The sequence below is a fragment of the Sander lucioperca genome, chromosome 18 (assembly GCF_008315115.2).
Source record: "Sander lucioperca isolate FBNREF2018 chromosome 18, SLUC_FBN_1.2, whole genome shotgun sequence".
Lineage (NCBI taxonomy): Eukaryota > Metazoa > Chordata > Actinopteri > Perciformes > Percidae > Sander > Sander lucioperca.
In genome coordinates, this window is record NC_050190.1 from 30,156,322 (window position 1) to 30,174,449 (window position 18,128).

General features: G+C 40.5%; 1 protein-coding gene and 1 long non-coding RNA gene across 3 annotated transcripts in view; one reads left to right on the forward strand and one right to left on the reverse strand.

Annotated features, from left to right (window-relative positions):
* The window catches only part of LOC118493770, a 24,173-nt gene extending 13,291 nt beyond the window's left edge, over positions 1–10,882 (forward strand). The window contains exons 2-3 of the long non-coding RNA XR_004895777.1: positions 3,265–3,269; positions 10,871–10,882. This is a non-coding gene — a long non-coding RNA (uncharacterized LOC118493770). The remainder of the gene's footprint in view (positions 1–3,264; positions 3,270–10,870) is intronic.
* On the reverse strand, positions 3,309–17,595 carry osr1 (odd-skipped related transcription factor 1). Of its 2 annotated transcripts, none has more exons than XM_031321431.1 (3): positions 17,307–17,595; positions 6,766–7,461; positions 3,309–3,773 (listed from the first exon to the last, which is right to left on the reverse strand). In XM_031321431.1, the coding sequence occupies exons 2-3, from the start codon at positions 7,434–7,436 to the stop codon at positions 3,641–3,643; spliced, it is 804 nt and encodes a 267-aa protein (XP_031177291.1). In that variant the 5' UTR covers positions 7,437–7,461; positions 17,307–17,595; the 3' UTR covers positions 3,309–3,640. The 2 variants fall into 2 exon arrangements, with proteins under 2 accessions (XP_031177291.1, XP_035850796.1); XM_035994903.1 differs by having other exon boundaries at positions 6,766–7,464; positions 17,307–17,594.
* Between the last annotated feature and the right edge of the window lie 533 nt (positions 17,596–18,128).

Sequence of the window (18,128 nt, forward strand, 5' to 3'; positions counted from 1 at the left end):
TTCCTTCACTAGCTTCCCTTCTTCGCGTCTTAGTCTGAACTAGGGCTGAACGATATGGACAAAATTTCATATCTCGATATTCATGCCAGATATCTCGATATCGATACGATACGATATGACTACGGGTTTGGTGAAAATCAAGCATTTTTCAGAAAAATAAACACATCATAATACAAAAGAGTGCAGTTTTATTGATTAGAACTCACTGCCAATCATCAACATTACTGTCTGGTGGACGTCGACTCATATGGTGTAACACTACTGAAAGCATCAGCAATACTTTGCTTGGGCCTCTTTTGGGATGACTGAGAAGTCCCCAGTGTTTCTCTCATTGTCATACACTCTTCGTGCAGCACATGATGGTGTTGTTTCAGGTGGTGAAACATGTTTGTTGTGCTACCTTGCTTCGTCGCAATTTTCGCCAAGCACGACTTGCACAACACCTCGCTCTGGTTGACATCAACCTTTCTAAATCCAAAATACCTCCAAATAATGGAGGATGATTTATGTTTTGGCACAAAATTAGTTTCTGCATCGCCACCGGCCGCATTATCTTCCGCACTCATGTTACTTTTCTTTCGTTTCGATTTCCCCGCTGTGAATGTCCTGAGTGTGTGCGTCAGTCTCCGTCTCCCTCACTCCTGCCCTTCTATGTTTGTCATTGGCTGGCTTCAGCTGTCGATCCACATGAATTAAGCTTTGTGGTTGGCTGGCCGTAATGGTGCGTTCAAGGGCAATCGTAAAAGTGATTATGGTGACTGCCAGAGCTGTACATGCAGGGCGTGCGCGGAGGAAAATCTATCGTTTATATCGTTACTTTTTCGATATTAATATCTTGAATGTTCATATCTAGATATAGATACGATAACGGTATATCGTTCAGCCCTAGTCTGAACCACCGAGGAAGCATGGGAGAGACGCGAGGCACTCATGCGACGAAAGAGAAAACGAGTAAATGTGTTTATTCCTATGAAGCACCACGTGAAATCGCCAGCTATGTGGGCGGAGTTAGCGATGTTTTCAGTTGCATGGCTTCCGGGAAGGCTGCTCTCATGTATCCTCGCTCATAGCTCCTCAGAGATCCCTCCTCCATCCTCCATCCTCATTCCTCAGGGCAGGAATAAGAGCTTTGAGATGGCCTACAAGAAGGCGGACCAGAACGACTTCCGGTTCAAGCAAGGATTGAAGAGATATCAAATAAGATACTAGGGATCCACCCCAGGAGTGACATAATTAAAATGACTGACTATGTATGCTAAATAAAGGGAGTGGAAACCGAGTAAGCACAGCCTTTGGTGAAATACACCAACAACACTAGTCTATATCGACAACGTTTCATTTCCAGAATTGTTCAGGTGCTGCCAGAAATTCCGCCGGGTGTCCCTCATTTCAGCCAGATGTCCGTCACCTTCCGCTTTCTTTGTGTTTGTGCATTTAAAATTCAGGTGGATTTCTGAGGACTATGGTTAACTGCTCCTCAGATCTCTGCAGGGTAAATCCAGACAGCTAGCTAGACTATCTGTCCAATCTGAGTTTTCTGTTTTGCACGACTAAAACAACCTTTGAACGTACACATGTTCCACCAAAACAAGTTCCTCCCTAAAAAAACACTACCATGACCATACTTTAGGACGTGACCACTGGTGCCCACCAACAACCTTGGAGCCTGCAGGCATGTTTGTCCGACCACCAGTGTCTGGTAGCAGTTCTCTTTGTTCCCCAGCGGTCTCAGTACTGTAGTTAAGGTCTGTAATGTTGCCAGCAGCCTGAGGACAGAAGGCCATGGACCAGAAGTAGTGTCCCTTCTCCCACAGTCTCGACAAACCTTATGTCACGTACACCATCCTCTGCCATCTTCAGCTGCCCAGCTGTGTGTGTGTGTGTGTGTGTGTGTGTGTGTGTGTGTGTGTGTGTGTGTGTGTGTGTGTGTGTGTGTGTGTGTGTGTGTGTGTATGTGTGTGTGTGTATGAGTGAGTGTCCCTGGCTACTCCTTGAGTTGATGACAGACTGATGAGTTCCTGGCTATAAGAGAAACGGTGAGCAACAGGCCGACCATCCGCTCAGCTCTCCTTCTTCCCTTGGACCAGCAGCCTTCTTCCTGCATGACACACTACATATGCCAACACACAGACACACACACACACACACACACACACACACACACACACACACACCATTTGTTTACATTTCTACATTTTTCATTTCAGCATATAATATATACACTGAAAGCACTGCTGGTCACTTTAAATTTAAGCTAAGGGGTTTATTCAGGAGCGTTGTACGGAAGAAGATTACGGTCAATGTGAAAAATGTATTTGAGTTCTGGAGAACTCAAATTCATTTTTTCACATGTGGCCCTAATCCTCTTCTGTAGCGTTGCATAAAGCCTGTGAGTTTGTCTCCTTGTAAGTGTTTAGACTAAAGCTTTTATGGTAGTTACTGTCATAATACGGCACCTTAGTTATAATAGTTATGCTTCACTCACAGTGTTACTTGACAGCATTATCATCAGTGTTAGTGAGGGTTGGGCCATTGGACGAATATTCCGTCTATCTGCGTTTTGGCTGTAATCAGTGTGATCATCCTCCTGTTTATTATTGTCATTAGCATGTGAAAACAGTATGAAGTGCACTGAATTACATGTAGCCACTAACACCCACCCTACCTAAATGCTTACTTCCTATAGCAACATTTTACTCACTGCTTTGGTTTGTCACTTCTTCAAAGGTTTTGTATGTGTTTGAGTTGTATAAGTTAAAAATGACAGAATAAAGTAACATAACATAACATAACACATAACCATATCCTACACAAAACCATACAGCCTTCTTTTTCTTATTCTCAAACAAGTATTGTACATATGTCATAGGTTATCATGATTTTTACATATTTCTTTATTTTTATTGTAATATTCCTATTCTATATTAAATTATTGTCTGTTGCAATACTTGTGCTTTATTGTTCATTTCCTTTTAATAGGTTTATGTATGCACCAAAGTGTTACTTACTTGGCAATACATCCTATTCTGATTCTAGACAAACTCAGACACACAGCCAACCACTTAAAGTAAAAATATTTTATTTAGAAATGATTATTCATTTTGAAAATAAGTTTAAGAAATCCAGTGATATATGTAAATAATCAATAATCAGGTTAAAGTGCAAAAATACATTTCTGATATAATGCATCTGTACAAAAATAACATTGGAATGTGATATTGAAAAAGGAGGAAAATGTGTTAACATGGCTTTGATCATTCTCAGTTTTTGTAAAAAACATTGCATAAGAGTTGTGTCCCTTTTAATAAAAAAAAGTCTTTGGATTATAAGCTTCTGAGCAAAGTATTTGCACCGAGCAACCACAAGGTACTTTGTTTTTCATTTCACATTTCACACATCCCCTGCCAAGTCAGGCTTTGATAACTTAGCACACACCTCTCTACTAAGGCTTATTTCTGCATTATTCCTTTAAAAAGAAGTGGCTGGTGAAATATTTCATCCTTGAAGAGTATTCCCACAGAAGCAGAGCGCTCTGCCTCCCACAGCTGAGATGAAGAAGTCTTTGGTTGTTCTTTGACTGTTGTTGTCTTTGGTCGTGTTTTTCCAGTGTCCCGGTCCCTTCCCCTGCTGGCAGAGTGAATCACTTGATCTTGGCTGGCTTCAGTTCCTTGACCTGCATGTGTAATGTTTTATGGACAGCCAGAGTTCTGGACTGACAGAAGCCCTTCCCACACTCCTGACATTTGAAGGGCTTTTCTTTGGAATGAATGTACCTGCAGGGGGAAACAACACAGAGAAGTCAAGTTAGTATTTAGAAAGAATCATGTCAGATTTCAGAACATCATCATAAGTACTAAATGGGTCAACATGTGTCAGATCCAACATAGTCTCGCTTTGCCAGACCCTCCTCCAATGCGCGCTGGAGGAGTCTGGCTACTCCACATAGCATTCGTGCTCTGGTTCATTGGCATTTCTTTAAACCAATCACAATCGTCTTGGGCGGTGCTAAGTACCTGAGAAAAGCCGCGGTGCCACTGCAAAATAGGCTCGGAAGTAACTTATTTTGGTGGAACATGTGTACGTTCAAAAGTTGTTTTAGTCGTGCAACAGTCTAGCTAGCTGTCTGGATTTACCCTGCAGAGATCTGAGGAGCAGTTAACCATAGTCCTCATAAATCCACTGGAGTTTAAAATGCCAACACAAAGGAAGCCCAAGGCAGCGGATATCCGGCCTAAATGAGTGAAATCTGGCGGATTTTCCGGCAGCAACAGAGCAATCCCGGAAGTGGAACATCAAGGATATAGACTAGGTCCATCATGTCGTCCAAAGGAAACAAAACGAACACAGGTGCTGTTTTCGAAACCGTTCCCTATCACGGAAATAGTGCACTATGTAGTGTGTTCGCCATTTTGTAGTGTTTTTCGAATTTTTGTTTTGTTTACATGATGCTGGGCGCGCCTGCCTCCGTCACACAAATAACCGGCGCATCTACTGATGAAACAACACTTTCAGTGTAGTGACAGAAATCTCGTTTGGTCATTCCCTATATACCTCACTATTTAATAAAACACTATGTAGAGAATAGTGAGTGAGTGAATAAGGGAGAGGTTTCGAACACAGCTATTATTTCATAAGCGTTTTCTGATTTCATGCTTATGTTTGGTTAGGTTTAGGCAGTGCCTGAATTGGACCAAAATATGTGCCAGTACCCTATTTTAGCAGTTGCATGACATGACCATCATGTGTCTTGGATATATTTTTATTCATATGTATATCTTGTAGGAGGGACCCGAAATCATCGACTATTCAATGATTTGATCTAAGGAGCCTGATTCGACTACCAATCTATCTAGTGTCTATAAATGTGGTCATTCCATTTGGGCTATATGAGGGTCCTGAATGTCTGATTTTACATAGCATTGCCTGGTTTTTCCCAATAAATCATGATATATAGCCCATTTTGGTATAAATATCAGGCTATAAATAGCATTGTTATGGCTATAGTGCGTACTTTCTGCCTCCACCATGAGGAATTCTAAGTGATGACAACAAAACTGTCAACACATCCATATGATACAAGCCTTCCGTGACCGCGCACCTGTGGAGCTGATAGTCTTATTTAGCTTTGTAGCAACTCATTTGGCAATGGCTTGAATGTAACGGACGTTCATCAAAAAGTTACGCACTAAAGCTTTAAGAACAATTAGAAGTAGGGGTACTCATGGACAAAAATTCAAAAGGCTGGCACTCAGTACTGGTGAGTACTGGCTCATTTTAGGCACTGGCTTTAGGAACAAACACTACCAGACGAATCCCAGATGACCTTTGATGCCTTATCGCTGCTTTATAAAAGTACAGGGATTAGAGGGAAAAGGAGAGAGACTGGAGGGAAATAAAAGAAGGAACACACACAGCCACACAGAGGCTAGCCTACAGCTAACATCTGTACAGTTGGTACATTTGTTCTTTGGGGCAAATCAACACAAACTGCACAAAGAGCAAATGATGTGAAGCAAAAAGTGTCTTCACTTTCTGTCTGTGCACTCCTTTAGACAGTTTGAATTTTTAAGTTGGGTGATACACTGTGTTGATCTGTGGCCTTAAATTATCTTGTCTTGGCAACTTCGGGATAATACAATCCCAACTTTGCCTGCCCTGTTTGTTCTATCATTCTTTTGTGCTCGATTTCTGATCGTAGAGACTTCCAAAATGCCTGAGGTTGACTTGTTTGCTATGCGACACAATTAGTCCAGCAGTAGTAAGCAGCTCCCACACTACACACAGAACATCTGACTTAGCAGTTATTTGAACACATTGAACATATTGTGTCCTCTTGTTACAGTGACAACATTTTATGGGAAAACCCACCAAAGAAACAAACTCCTACTTGTAAAATACGTAACTCCTCAACAACCTACTCAAAGAGAGTACACGGATACTGATCAGTTTTTGTAAAATAATATAGTGAAACAAATTTTCTTTCTCACACCGACAGTATAAGATCTTTAAACCTGCTTTGCCTGATAAAAATTGTTTCACCAGATCTAAGCTCATTAACCAGCTACTGCATGTCAGGTTACTGCTAGTCTATATCCATAGTTCCACTTCCGGGATTGCTCCGGTGCCACCGGAAATTCCGCTGGATGTCACTCTTTTGGGCTGTATGTCCGTGAACTTCCTCTTTCTTTTGTGTTGTAATTTTAAACTCTGGTGGATTTCTGAGGACTATGGTTAACTGCTCCTCAGATCTCTGCAGGGTAAATCCAGACAGCTAACTAGACTATCTGTCCAATCAGAGTTTTCTGTTGCACGACTAAAACAAAAATATTTTTTTCTTACATTTGTGGCCCTTTATTGTCTTTATTTATTTTTTTCCACATTATTTTATTTTATTTTTTGATGATTCTGTTGCTTTTTGTTTGACGTTTTTGACACGTTTTTCGACGTTTTTGTCACTTTCTTCAAAACTTTTCTTCAACAGTTTTTCCGAAGTAATTGGAGCTTTAACTTTTCTTTCCCCATTTGGACTGCTGGCGCACCTAGCATTTGCCTATATCGCCTATACCACGGGCCGGCCCTGATGAAGACTGAAAAAAAGAGCTTCAGAGAGAAGTGCAGACCTCAACAATTACCACGCCTAGCCAAACTGGTACGCTTGTCAGATCAACAGTTTCAGGAAGCAACACCTTATATTACCCCTTTTTACAAATACAGTGTTGCGTATATTATTTGACTTGACAGGCCTTGATAAAGCCTGGTTCTCACCTGTGGTCCCGGAGGTGGTCCTGTCTTCTGAAGGCCTTGTGGCAGATATCGCAGGTATATGGCCTCTCGTCCGTGTGCGTCCTCTCATGGATCAAAAGGTTGTAGGATTTGGTAAAATGGCGGCCACAAAACTTGCAGACAAACTCTTTCTTGGTCTTGGAGGGCAGTCGGCCTCGGCTGGACTTGCGCTCCGGTGAGGAGAGTTTGGTCACGTCCAGGAGGCATCCCAGGCCGGCTGAGGCCGCGTGGTGAGATGAAGCCGCGGCGGCGGCAGCAGCACCCGTCATGCTCAGGTCCTCCGCCTTCAGATGATCCTCCTGGGTGGCTGCTGCTGCAAGGTTGGCAAAGTCAAAGCGGGGCTTATTCTTGGAGCTCTGCAGCAGCCCCGCTGAGTCCTGCTTGGGATGCAGGAGGTGAGGGAACATGGGGATGGAGGCCATGGAGGAGAACTGGGCGGGCAGCTTGGAGATGGTGCAGCGGGGCAGGGCCAAAGGCGGGTAGCCGAGCGTCCACTGGTGGAGGTGGATGGCGTGTAGGGCACTGAAGCTGTAGATGCTGTGAAAATTATCTGACGGCAACTGGAGGCCTGTGGAGCTCTGCAGGAGGGAGTAGTTAGCCAGCTGGAGGGACGGGTGGAGAGGGACTGGAGCTGGCAGAGTCTTGCTGCCCATGGCTGCTACGCAGAATCCAACAAGCCTGATAGAGACACAAAAACATTAGAAGATGAAAATATGCAATATTTTGGGCCAAGTCACATTGATTTATGTCAGACGCTTTCATAAGTCAATTCATTCAAGACAGCGACTAAGATGAACAGGAGGTTTGATCACAAGTTTCTACTGCAAAACACACACACACGCGCGCGCACAGAAAGTGTAACTGCAACTACATTTATACAAGAAACTAGATTAGTGTGACAGGAATTAGTCAGGAATTCAGATAACACTTGTACACTGATGACCGTAAAACCCAGTTTACAGGAAGTTGGTGAGTATGCATACCTTTTACAAACTGCCTACTTTGCAGCTGTGGAAATGGACTTAGTGCTTCAACTTGACAAGAGGAAGATCCACACAGGCTTGTTCAGCGTGAAGGAAGAGTTGGGAAAACATGCATATTGGCTTTCTTTCTGAGAATGGATTTCAATCTCACGTCTGTGTGTGAAGTATGGAGCTGGAGTCAAGCTGGCATAAAGATTGGACTGTTTGTCAAAATAATATTTCTCGCATGTACGTAACTTCCTAAACCCATATATGATCTTTTTTACATTTCTGCTTATGTGTATTAAACAAATGAGACACAAACTATTAAAGGTTTTCAAGGTTTCAAAGTTTTATTGTCGTATGCACAGTAAGGAAACATGTTTCCCTATACAAGGAAATTCTTCCTTTGTTGTCCACAGAATACCAAACAATGTAAAATCTACAATATATACTACAAATATACAACATAAAACAATTAATTATTAAGCTTTACAGGTGTTGGTTGTTGACCTTTGGACAGAGCCAGGCTGTTAGCTAAGCTAACCACGTCCTGAGTCCAGCTCTGTACTAAACATGGACATCAGATTGAAATCCATATTTTTATCTCACCTGTATATTTCACTGTATATTTCTTGTATAATGCATCAGAACTTAATCATTAATGGCATTCATATTTTTTTAATTTGTTTTTTATTTTTATTATCCACCCACCAGAAAATGTGGGGTAGATCATGCTTGTATAAGGAAACATGATTTTTACCACTGTTGGGAGGTTGCATATATTATAAGGGCTGGTGGTTCTTTTTGGTTAGAATGCCTAATTTCGTGGTTTTTGAATGCAGCTTAAATGACTCATACAAAGGTCAAATCTTTTAATGTTGTGATGAAATTCAGAGACAAGTTTCTACCAGCCCCCCAGGAACAGCGCTTAGACTTTCCGCCAATTTTTTCCCAGTGGCCACTCGCGGTATTGCAACGGAAAATATTTTTAGGCCACCATTGTAAAAGAGATGCCTGTAAAACTACTGCCAGGACACCTCGAACTGCAAACAAGGTTGGTTATGAGTCTTTGTAGACTGAATTTTAAATCCATGGACTTTTTATATCTGCAACAACTTCCCTCAACACAAAGTAAAGTTTATGGGCCGAGCAGGAACTTGCGGGCGGGGCCAGTGGGAGAAAAAGTACTGCGCATATTCAACGGAACTTAGAAACTTTTTCTGGCAGATGCACCACTGAGCAACTCTTATAGGAATGAACGCTGTATCCAGATCTTATTATATACATCCATGGTTTCTACCCACCTCCACCTACCGAGAACCCCAGTGCTTCCCCCGACCCCATACAACAGCACACACTTCTATCAAGAGCCAATAAACATCCAGTCAAGCTTGCAGATGAGGCTGTTGGAGGGGACCTCATTATCAGCTTATTAAGGCTGTGCATGTGAAAGGCCCTTACTGTTTGAGCCACAAAGCTCTAAAGGCTAAAGCCATCTGCAAGCACACCTCAGCGTTACAAGTCCAATGCCAACGTTTTTGAAATTCTCACTTTCTGCAACACTTGCAGACAGCGACTACTGTATAGTATGGTTATTAGGGAAAGATTGTGATCTCATGGTAAAAAGTCGAAGATTAGTTGCAGGTCTGTAATGAGACGTAAACTCCAATTTTCCTGCATGACAGTCAGAGGCATTACCCACCCATCCACCAACACAACCTCCTCCCATATGTACTTAGAATGTCCTACCACCTATTAAAATAATGTAATAAGATTTATAATAATGCTTCTCTGACCTGCATATTCTTACAAAATAAATATTACCAAATTATTGTTACCAAACACAGCTGTTTTGTTCATTTATTTGGTATGAGGAGAGCATACTTCAGGAATACTGAAAACCCTTCTGATATGGTACGTTAAAGTCGGTTTTAATAGTCAATCATCATCAATCAGGTATGAAACTATCTTTGCGTTTGTGTGAAAAAAATGTGTCTGCGAAAGTAAACACAACAATTGGCAGCATTAACACACACACCCAGCCACCCACACACACACTGCTTTTTTTACTGTCTGACGTTTGTGTGTGTGTGTGTGTGTGTGTGTATGGGTGGGTGTCTGTTTCCTGAAGTCAGAAACATGCCTGGGGCTGTTCAGTGCATCATAAACAGAAAGACAGCATTGAGCCAGAGAAATACCTGCGAGCTGTTAAATCAGGTTTGATTAGCAGGAATAACAATAGACAATAATGTATCTTTGTCTGAGGCGGGCGCTGATGGACAGGAGCCCACAGGTTACTCCTCTCCCCTCGTCCTCTCAAACTGCAGACCTGTTTGCTCATCCGCACAAACTACTTTCGTTCAGGTGTGGTTAGAGTTTCATTTCGGAGAAGAATATCTGATACTTGTACTGTACTATAACTTTAGTTGACTACATTTTAGAGTGCACTTTGTTCTCCTGTAAATGTACTGTATATGAAAGCTATACTTTTCAAATCAAAAGGATCATTCAAAACAATATATAATTTGTAACATGTAACAGTGTATAAAGCAGTTAACTCGTCACCAGCTCCGCCAACAACATTAAAATGCTGCTTACTTATTAATGCCAGTGGTGGAGGAAGTATTCAGATCCTTTAGTTAAGTTAAAAATACTCTGTTAACAAGTAAAAGTCCTGCATTGAAAATGTTACTTAAGTAAAAGTATGTAAGTATCATCAGGATAATGTACTAAAAGTATTAAGAGTAAAAGTACTCAATGCAGAAAAATCTATTTTAGAAACTGGAAACGATCCAAACAGTTGTGTCAATCAACTAAGTGTTTCATCGGCTAACCATTTTCGCTGGACTTGTGGGTCTACATATTGTTGGGTAGTTTAATTTACAATAACACATCGTATTTTATAAACTACATGTGTTTTGTGTGCAAAAATCTTAATTTGTAAAGTAACTAGTAACTAAAGCTGTCAGATGAATGTAGCGGAGTACAATATTTACAATATTTCTCTCTGAAATGTAGCGGAGTAAAAGTAGAAAGTGGCAGAAAGTGGCAGAAAAGACTTAAGTAAAGTACAATTACCTCAACATTTGAACACAGTACAGTACTTGAGTAAATGTACTTAGTTACATTTTTTTTTAACCTTTATTTATCCAGGTAAGTAGATTGAAAACAATTTCTCATTTGCAATGACGACCTGTCACATTCACACAGTTCCACATTCATACCTGGAAGCTGCCCAGTATCTGCTGGCCACTGAACAGCTCCATTGAAGCGGTTGGAGTTAAGGGCCTTGCTCAAGGGCACCTCAGTGGTGGTGATGATGAGGGAGGGACAAGAGCTGCTCTTTCACATTTCACCCAACCAGATTTGATCCTGCCGGTCTAGGAATTGAACCGGCGACCTCCCAGTCACAAGCTTGCTTCTCCAACCTCTAGGCCACCCTGCCCCATTAATGATTAATGCATCAGTAATAAATACTAATCCAATATTATGGTATTTGATAATAACACACTGCAGGTACCATCCTGCTGCACAACTGGGTATTTTAACTTTAAGTACATTTGCTTTTACTTTCAAAAAACGTTGGTAAAAATTTGACAACAGTTGAACGTAATGGGAAATCCAGCTGTAGTTATAGTACTCTGGTTTATGTGACCAAAAAAGACTGCTTACTTATTTATCAATAACATAACACAACTGTGAGAGGGTCCAGTTTTTAAATTGAGTACTTTTACTTTTGAAACTTAAGTATAATTCCCAGTGCATGTCCTCTGCTTTTACTTAAACCCTTGAATTCAAAAGCCTTTCTCTTTTAACCCTCTGAGGACAAAAGTGATGAAGAAGCGATGTTTAACAAAACTCTTACTCAAAAAGCGATATTACAAAATGTAATTTCAGACATTTATTTACTATTTCACTCATATATGACGCTACTTTTGTGAACCCAAGACTTTTAAAAAAACTCATTTCAAGCACCAGAACAATTAAGTTTAGGTTTGCTTTCACAAGAGATTTAAGAAATATTTCCGCTTTAGGGCCAAATTATCTCTTAACACATTGCTCTGGAACAATTTTTGAGCACACTACACAGAAAGCTGAGTTTGTTCTAAACATTTTGATATGAAACACATGGGTATCAGTTATATGCAAATACCCTTAAAAGGAGAATTCAAGAAGATATGTAGAAATGCCCTCAGACCTCAGAGGGTTAATTGTTCTAACTTGTAATGGGTTAGGTATGTTTTCACTTCTTCCACCACTGGTTACTAATACAGTTATTTTACTATAGATACATTTTTCAAATGTAGTAAATGAAGAAAATCCGAAATGCCTTAACCTCGAGCGCGCTCATCCAATAAACTGCAGTGAAGTGGTTGTAATGAGGGGCAGCGGAGCTCAAAGAGCCCCCTGTGGTCTGTTCCTTTCTGATCATGACGCAGAAGTAATTGACTTATACTTAGGAGGTCATTAGAGGAGATAAGTGCTGTGCCGCTGAGCGCCTCCTCACCTTTAACCCTTTGATGTCTGCATACCAGGGGCCTCCACATGCTTTTGGCCTGGACTGTGAGATTCAGCGCCTCAGAGAGGGCCCCGCCGTCAGGGGGCTGAGACGCTGCTTCTCACCTCCGTGTAAACGCGATCAGGCTGGGGTGTAGTACACACACATCTGGATCCAGAAAGTGATTCATAGATGTGAACTTTTCTTCCTCTACGGAACTGAGCATATCAAACTCAGTCCAAAAACGATTGAAAACACATCCTCTGGTTTTTGTTTTGTTTTTAGCAGTGGTGGACAAAGTATTCAAATCCTCCCATTTTAGAAACTGGAAACGATCCAAACAGTTCTGTCAATCAACTAAGTGTTTAATGGTGTAATCATTTCAGCTGGACTTGTAGGCCTGAATATAGTTGGGTAGTTTGATTTATAACAAGTCATCATATTTTATAAACTACATGTGTTTTGTGTGCAACAGTCTTAATTTGTAAAGTAACTAAAGCTGTCAGATGAATGTAGAGGAGTAAAAAGTACAATATTTCTCTCTGAAATGGAGCAGAGTAGAAGTAGAAAGTGGCATGAAAAGAAGAGACTCAAGTAAAGTACAAGTACCTCAACATTTGTACTTAAGTACTGTACTTGAGTAATTGTACTTAGTTATATTCCACCACTGTTTTTTTAGCGACCTAGTGAAGTTTATACGTGCCGATTAAAAGCTCGCACAGGGTGTCATTTGTGACTCAACATATTGAAATGTTAGCGCTTTTATGCCAACAAAATATCAAATAAATAAAGGCTGTAGTGGAAGAAAAGAAAAACACTATGGGGAAATAAATATAAGTCTACCACTCCAAAGTGTAACTTAGTAAAAGTTCACAAGCAGTAAAACATATACTCAAGTACAGTGGTGTAGTCTAATGTGTTGTAGTGGGTATGCTGTACTGTATATTGGCTAGAATCTGCCTTTGGGGGGGCGCATAACATAGTTGGGGGTCTGGGTGTCCTCCATCAGGGAAGTTTTGAGCATCGACTTAATTTCCTGCATTCTGACACACTTTTATGCACCAATTTACGGTGGAAATACCTTTATTTAGCCTATGTGAAGAAGAAAAACACAGATGATAATTCAAAATATATCAAAAATGTGATGGAAAGTATGTTGTTGCGTGTCATTGCGCATTTTTAAGTGGGTATATGGAAATCCTGGAGCTTTCTTAGTGGGTATACTGCATATACCTGCGTATCACGTAGACTACACTACTGCTCAAGTAGTAAAACTCAACCCAACTGTCTTTTTTTTTTTGGAACTGATTCATACACTGTTCCGTTTAAACAGCTTGTTGGCCTTAAAATGATGTTATGGCTTTGTGGATTTTGAGTTGTGAGCAGTTCAACCAAAGTCAGAAAATAAGAATTAGCAGCAGTAATGTTGCGTGACATGCTTCAGATTTATCTAGGGACTCCTAGGTTGCCCCCCCCATTGACAACTATGACCGTGGAGTTACTATAAACACGTGTTGAAAAGAAAATCTTAAAATACAAACTACAGCCATCGGATGAAACAGTGAAACTAAAAAAGTAGCCAGTAACTTCCAGTAATGGAGTAAAATGTGTGTATTTTGATAACTTTGGGTATTCAATATAAGTTCACAAACTTCTTCAACATCAGTTCTCCTTGTCTTTTACGTTTGACTTTCACATAAATTGCTCTGCGATATTTATTTAAAAAAACTTCATGTCAACCAAGTTATGAGTCCCACAGGCTGAGATATAGAAAGAGAGCCACACCTTCATTGGCAGTTCACTCTGGGATCCAGATTTGTACCTTGGCGTCGATAAGAACAGAGGGGTCAGCAGGGTTTAGGGTTAATTCTGGGCTCTCTTAAAAATGTGGAATACCAACAGCTGCTTTCCACAATAAAATTCAACTTGTTTTTTCTAAAATCAAGTTTGATATGTTTTTTAAGCTCGAGCAGCGGACTGTGTTTGTCGTTTCATATTTCATCTCCGGAAAAAAAAATTCTACTGGAAACAGGTTGAAATGTTCTTACTGGATTGACAGATGGAATTAAAATGAGCTTAAGAACAGAATCATGTTATGTTATAAGAATATGTATATGTAATCTGCCCATCAGTGGTGGACTGCTTTAGTGCATTTACTAAAGAAGTGAACTTCATTTCAAAGGAACGTGTACTTTTCTTCACATTTTCAATTGGATGTTACTTAATACTTCACTCTGCTGCATTTGAGAGGGAAATGCTCTCCTTTTTAACTGCACTTCATTTAGCCAAAATGTATCAAATAACATGTGAACCTGCAAAATGTGATACATTTGTGTTGATTAAAGGAGTTCAAATTGGCATCAGCTCGACTAGCTGCGACACAATACTGCATTCACATATGCATACACATTTTAAATACACAATTTAACACACTGCAAGGTACATCATGCTTAAGGTGTAATGCCTCTTAATGTTAAACAGTTATATGTATGTGTTATCTGTTTCTGTATTTATTATTTGTTTATTTCATATTCATTTGTTCATGTACGCACCAACAACCAAGGCAAATTCCTCGTAATTGCTAGGCTACTTATATATATATATATTAAATAACGTTTCAAATAATCCATCCATCAGACTTTGCTGTGGCCGTTGCATGGTGTGCGGCAACCCTGCTCTCCACACTGTCAGCTCTCACGGTGTCTCAAGGCTCCAGACACACACACACACACACACACACACACACACATACACACATCCCCTGCATTAGAGCTGTCACACCTGCCTCACTCACAGACCTCTTATCCGATGCGTGTGGACTTCACTCAGCGGAACGCAGGCTCTGCTCTGGCTCAGCCGCCTATCTGCTCAACTTAAAAATCTAAACTATACAATCCACTCAAAGTCTGGGCAAAGATCATCAGTGCACACTCCTTTCAAACAACCCACACGAAGAGCACGCTCAGGCTCGCTGACAGCATCTCTCCTGACTCCGTTGGCACGTTTTAAATTATGAATAGCAACTTTTGCCTTCTAACAGGCGATTTAGAGTCCCATCGTTTAGACACAACAGGCTCAACAACTCTTTTATCCATCAGTCCACCCTGTTCAGTGCTGGAATGTAACTAAGTACATTTACTCAAGTACTGTACAAATTGGAGGTACTCGTACTTGAGTGAGTCTTATCTTTTTTTCATGCCACTTTCTATTTCTACTCCGCTACATTTCAGACAGAAATATTGTACTTTTTATACATTCATCTGACAGCTTTAGTTACTAGTTACTTTGCAGATTAAGATTTTTGCACACATTTTTCTGCATTGATGTACTTTTACTTTTAATACTTTGAGTAGATGTTCCCGATTATACTTACATATTGACTTTAACAGTCATTTTACAGTGTGGCATTTGTACTTTTACTGAAGTAAAGGATCTGAATACTTCTTCCACCGCTGACCCTGTTGCTGAACCAAAATCAGTGTGTCGCCAGTTAAGCTCTGGAGGATATCACGAAACGCTTCTTTGCCATGGCTGTTAATGTGTCTTCATCTTTGTACTATATGTGTGTAATTGTTGTCTAGCTCTGTGTGTATTTTTATTTTTTATATTTTATTAAATGAATGTCGGTGTGAACCGCAATAAAGTATCATATCGTATCGTAACAGCAGCATTACTTAGTGTAATAAAACAACAGCAGCAGTGTTGTAATGTAACGAAGTACAAATACTTTGTTACTGTACTTAAGTAGAATTTTCACGTATCTGTACTTTACTTCGTTATTTATATTTCTGGAAACTTTTACTTTTACTCCATTACATATCCTAAATAAAATGTTTACTCTTACTCCACTACATTTCCCCTCAGCATCTTAGTTACTCGTTACTTGCAAGAAATGTTTTCGTATGTTGGAGTGAAAGATTCTTTCTCACAAAAAAATAAAAATTTTCTTTGTTGACGTCAGACTTGATGTTTAAGAAGGTGTGGAAAGTATCATGCTTCACTATAAAGGAAGCCACAACAAACAACAAAGTTCATAATCAAAGTTTTTTTTTTTTAACTTCTACTTTTACTTCTAATAGTTAAGTACATTTCATATCATATCATTAAACACAGTAAATATCAGATACTTTGAGACTTTTACTCAAGTAATATTCTAAAAGGAGACTTTAACTTCTACCAAAGTCATTTTCTGGTAAAATACTTGTACTTTCACTCAAGTATAGCTTTCAAGTACTTTATACACGACTGCCGAGCAGAGAATGAAGTGTCAGCGCGTGTAAGCTTTTAGATCTCTCTCTCTCTCTCTCTCTCTCTCTCTCTCTCTCTCTCTCTCTCTCTCTCTCTCTCTCTCCGTCTGAGGTGATGTTTATTCAGACTGCTAATTGTAGGCTACAGCCTGTATCTGTGTTCGCATCTTTGCATTGAACTGAGACCCATCAAAGCGGGTTAACGAGGATCAATGAGCGAACAGACCGCGAGCTCAATGGGATAAACACATAGCCTATGTATCCGAATTAGAACTACAGCTTTGTCATGCATGCGCAACTAATAACCTGTAGTTTTTGCTTTTGTGTAGAGAAAGGAAGGACTAAACATACATTCACACACTCATCCATAACACATCTGCTGAGGAAACCTATGCTCCTACAAGTAAACAACAGAAATACAGCCTATGTATATGACACCAAATGTTTAAACAAAAAGTCGGGTTTTTAATACCAAACATCAATATTGTCTCTGGATTTACTCATACACCGTTTAATTTCAAAAAATCTTTTTGTTATCACTAAATCCCATTTTTTAACATAATAAATAAACCCAGTGCTGATATTGACTGACATTGTGTAGTCTACACCTGTTTCACAAACCTCTATGTAATTCTAAAAAAAAAAAAAACTCCAACTCCTGTACAGTGTTTAAAAAGTCGAAATCATTAGGCCGATTTAAAAAGTAAAAATTGAATTGTTACAACAGCCCACAACCCACACAATGTTATGTGCGATGCATTTCATGTTCATTGTCACAGTGAATGTAAAAAAAAACAAAACAAAAAGACTTACCAATAAAATAACTTTTCAAATTGAAATTCTCCCTCTACAGCTTCGGGAGTCCTGCGGGAGGTTCAGGGTGTTGTTGCCCGCTGAGCAGCCTTGTTTATCAGGACGCGGATGAGTTAATGAGACGGCCGGTGCGACAGCATGTTCCCCCCGCTGATGCGGCTTTCCTTTTCGGTTGTGAGCAGCTCGGAGAGGCCGGGCGTTGCGGTGCGGTGTGGTGGGGTGGCGGTGGTGGTGTAGCAGCTGTGGTGTTGGGACGCCTCTCCGCTCCACTGTTGTGCGCTCTCCGCGGCCGCTGCCTCTTTATCAACAGCGCACAGTCCGACTCCTACTGGCGCGTCACTCAGCCAGCCCACATACAACACAGAACAGTCTGCTGCTATGTGATCGTATGGTGTCAGGCAGGCAGGGGAAAGTCTCAAGTCTTAAGTGACAGTATGTCATGTCGGCCGCGTGCGCGCACACTGAATCTTAACAGGACAAGACACATGGATCGGTGCGCACACGCTCCCTGAAATGAATCCAAATAGTTTGATATACAGTAGATCAGTGGTCTTCAACCTTCTTCTTTTTTAAACCAAGGACCCCTTAACTGAAAGAGAGACGCAGCAGGGACCCCCTAGTAATAGGCTATTGTATACAATTAAGTTGCAAATCAAACTGAGCCTACAATAACGTTTAGGGCGGCCTAAAACCTTTACATACCTTTTTTAGTGCACAGAATATTAAGCTATAATTGTCGTCATGATTTCATCAATCATTATTTAATGTTACACATAGGCTACATGTGGCCCAGTGAATCCTTAGGATGAACTGTATCTGTGG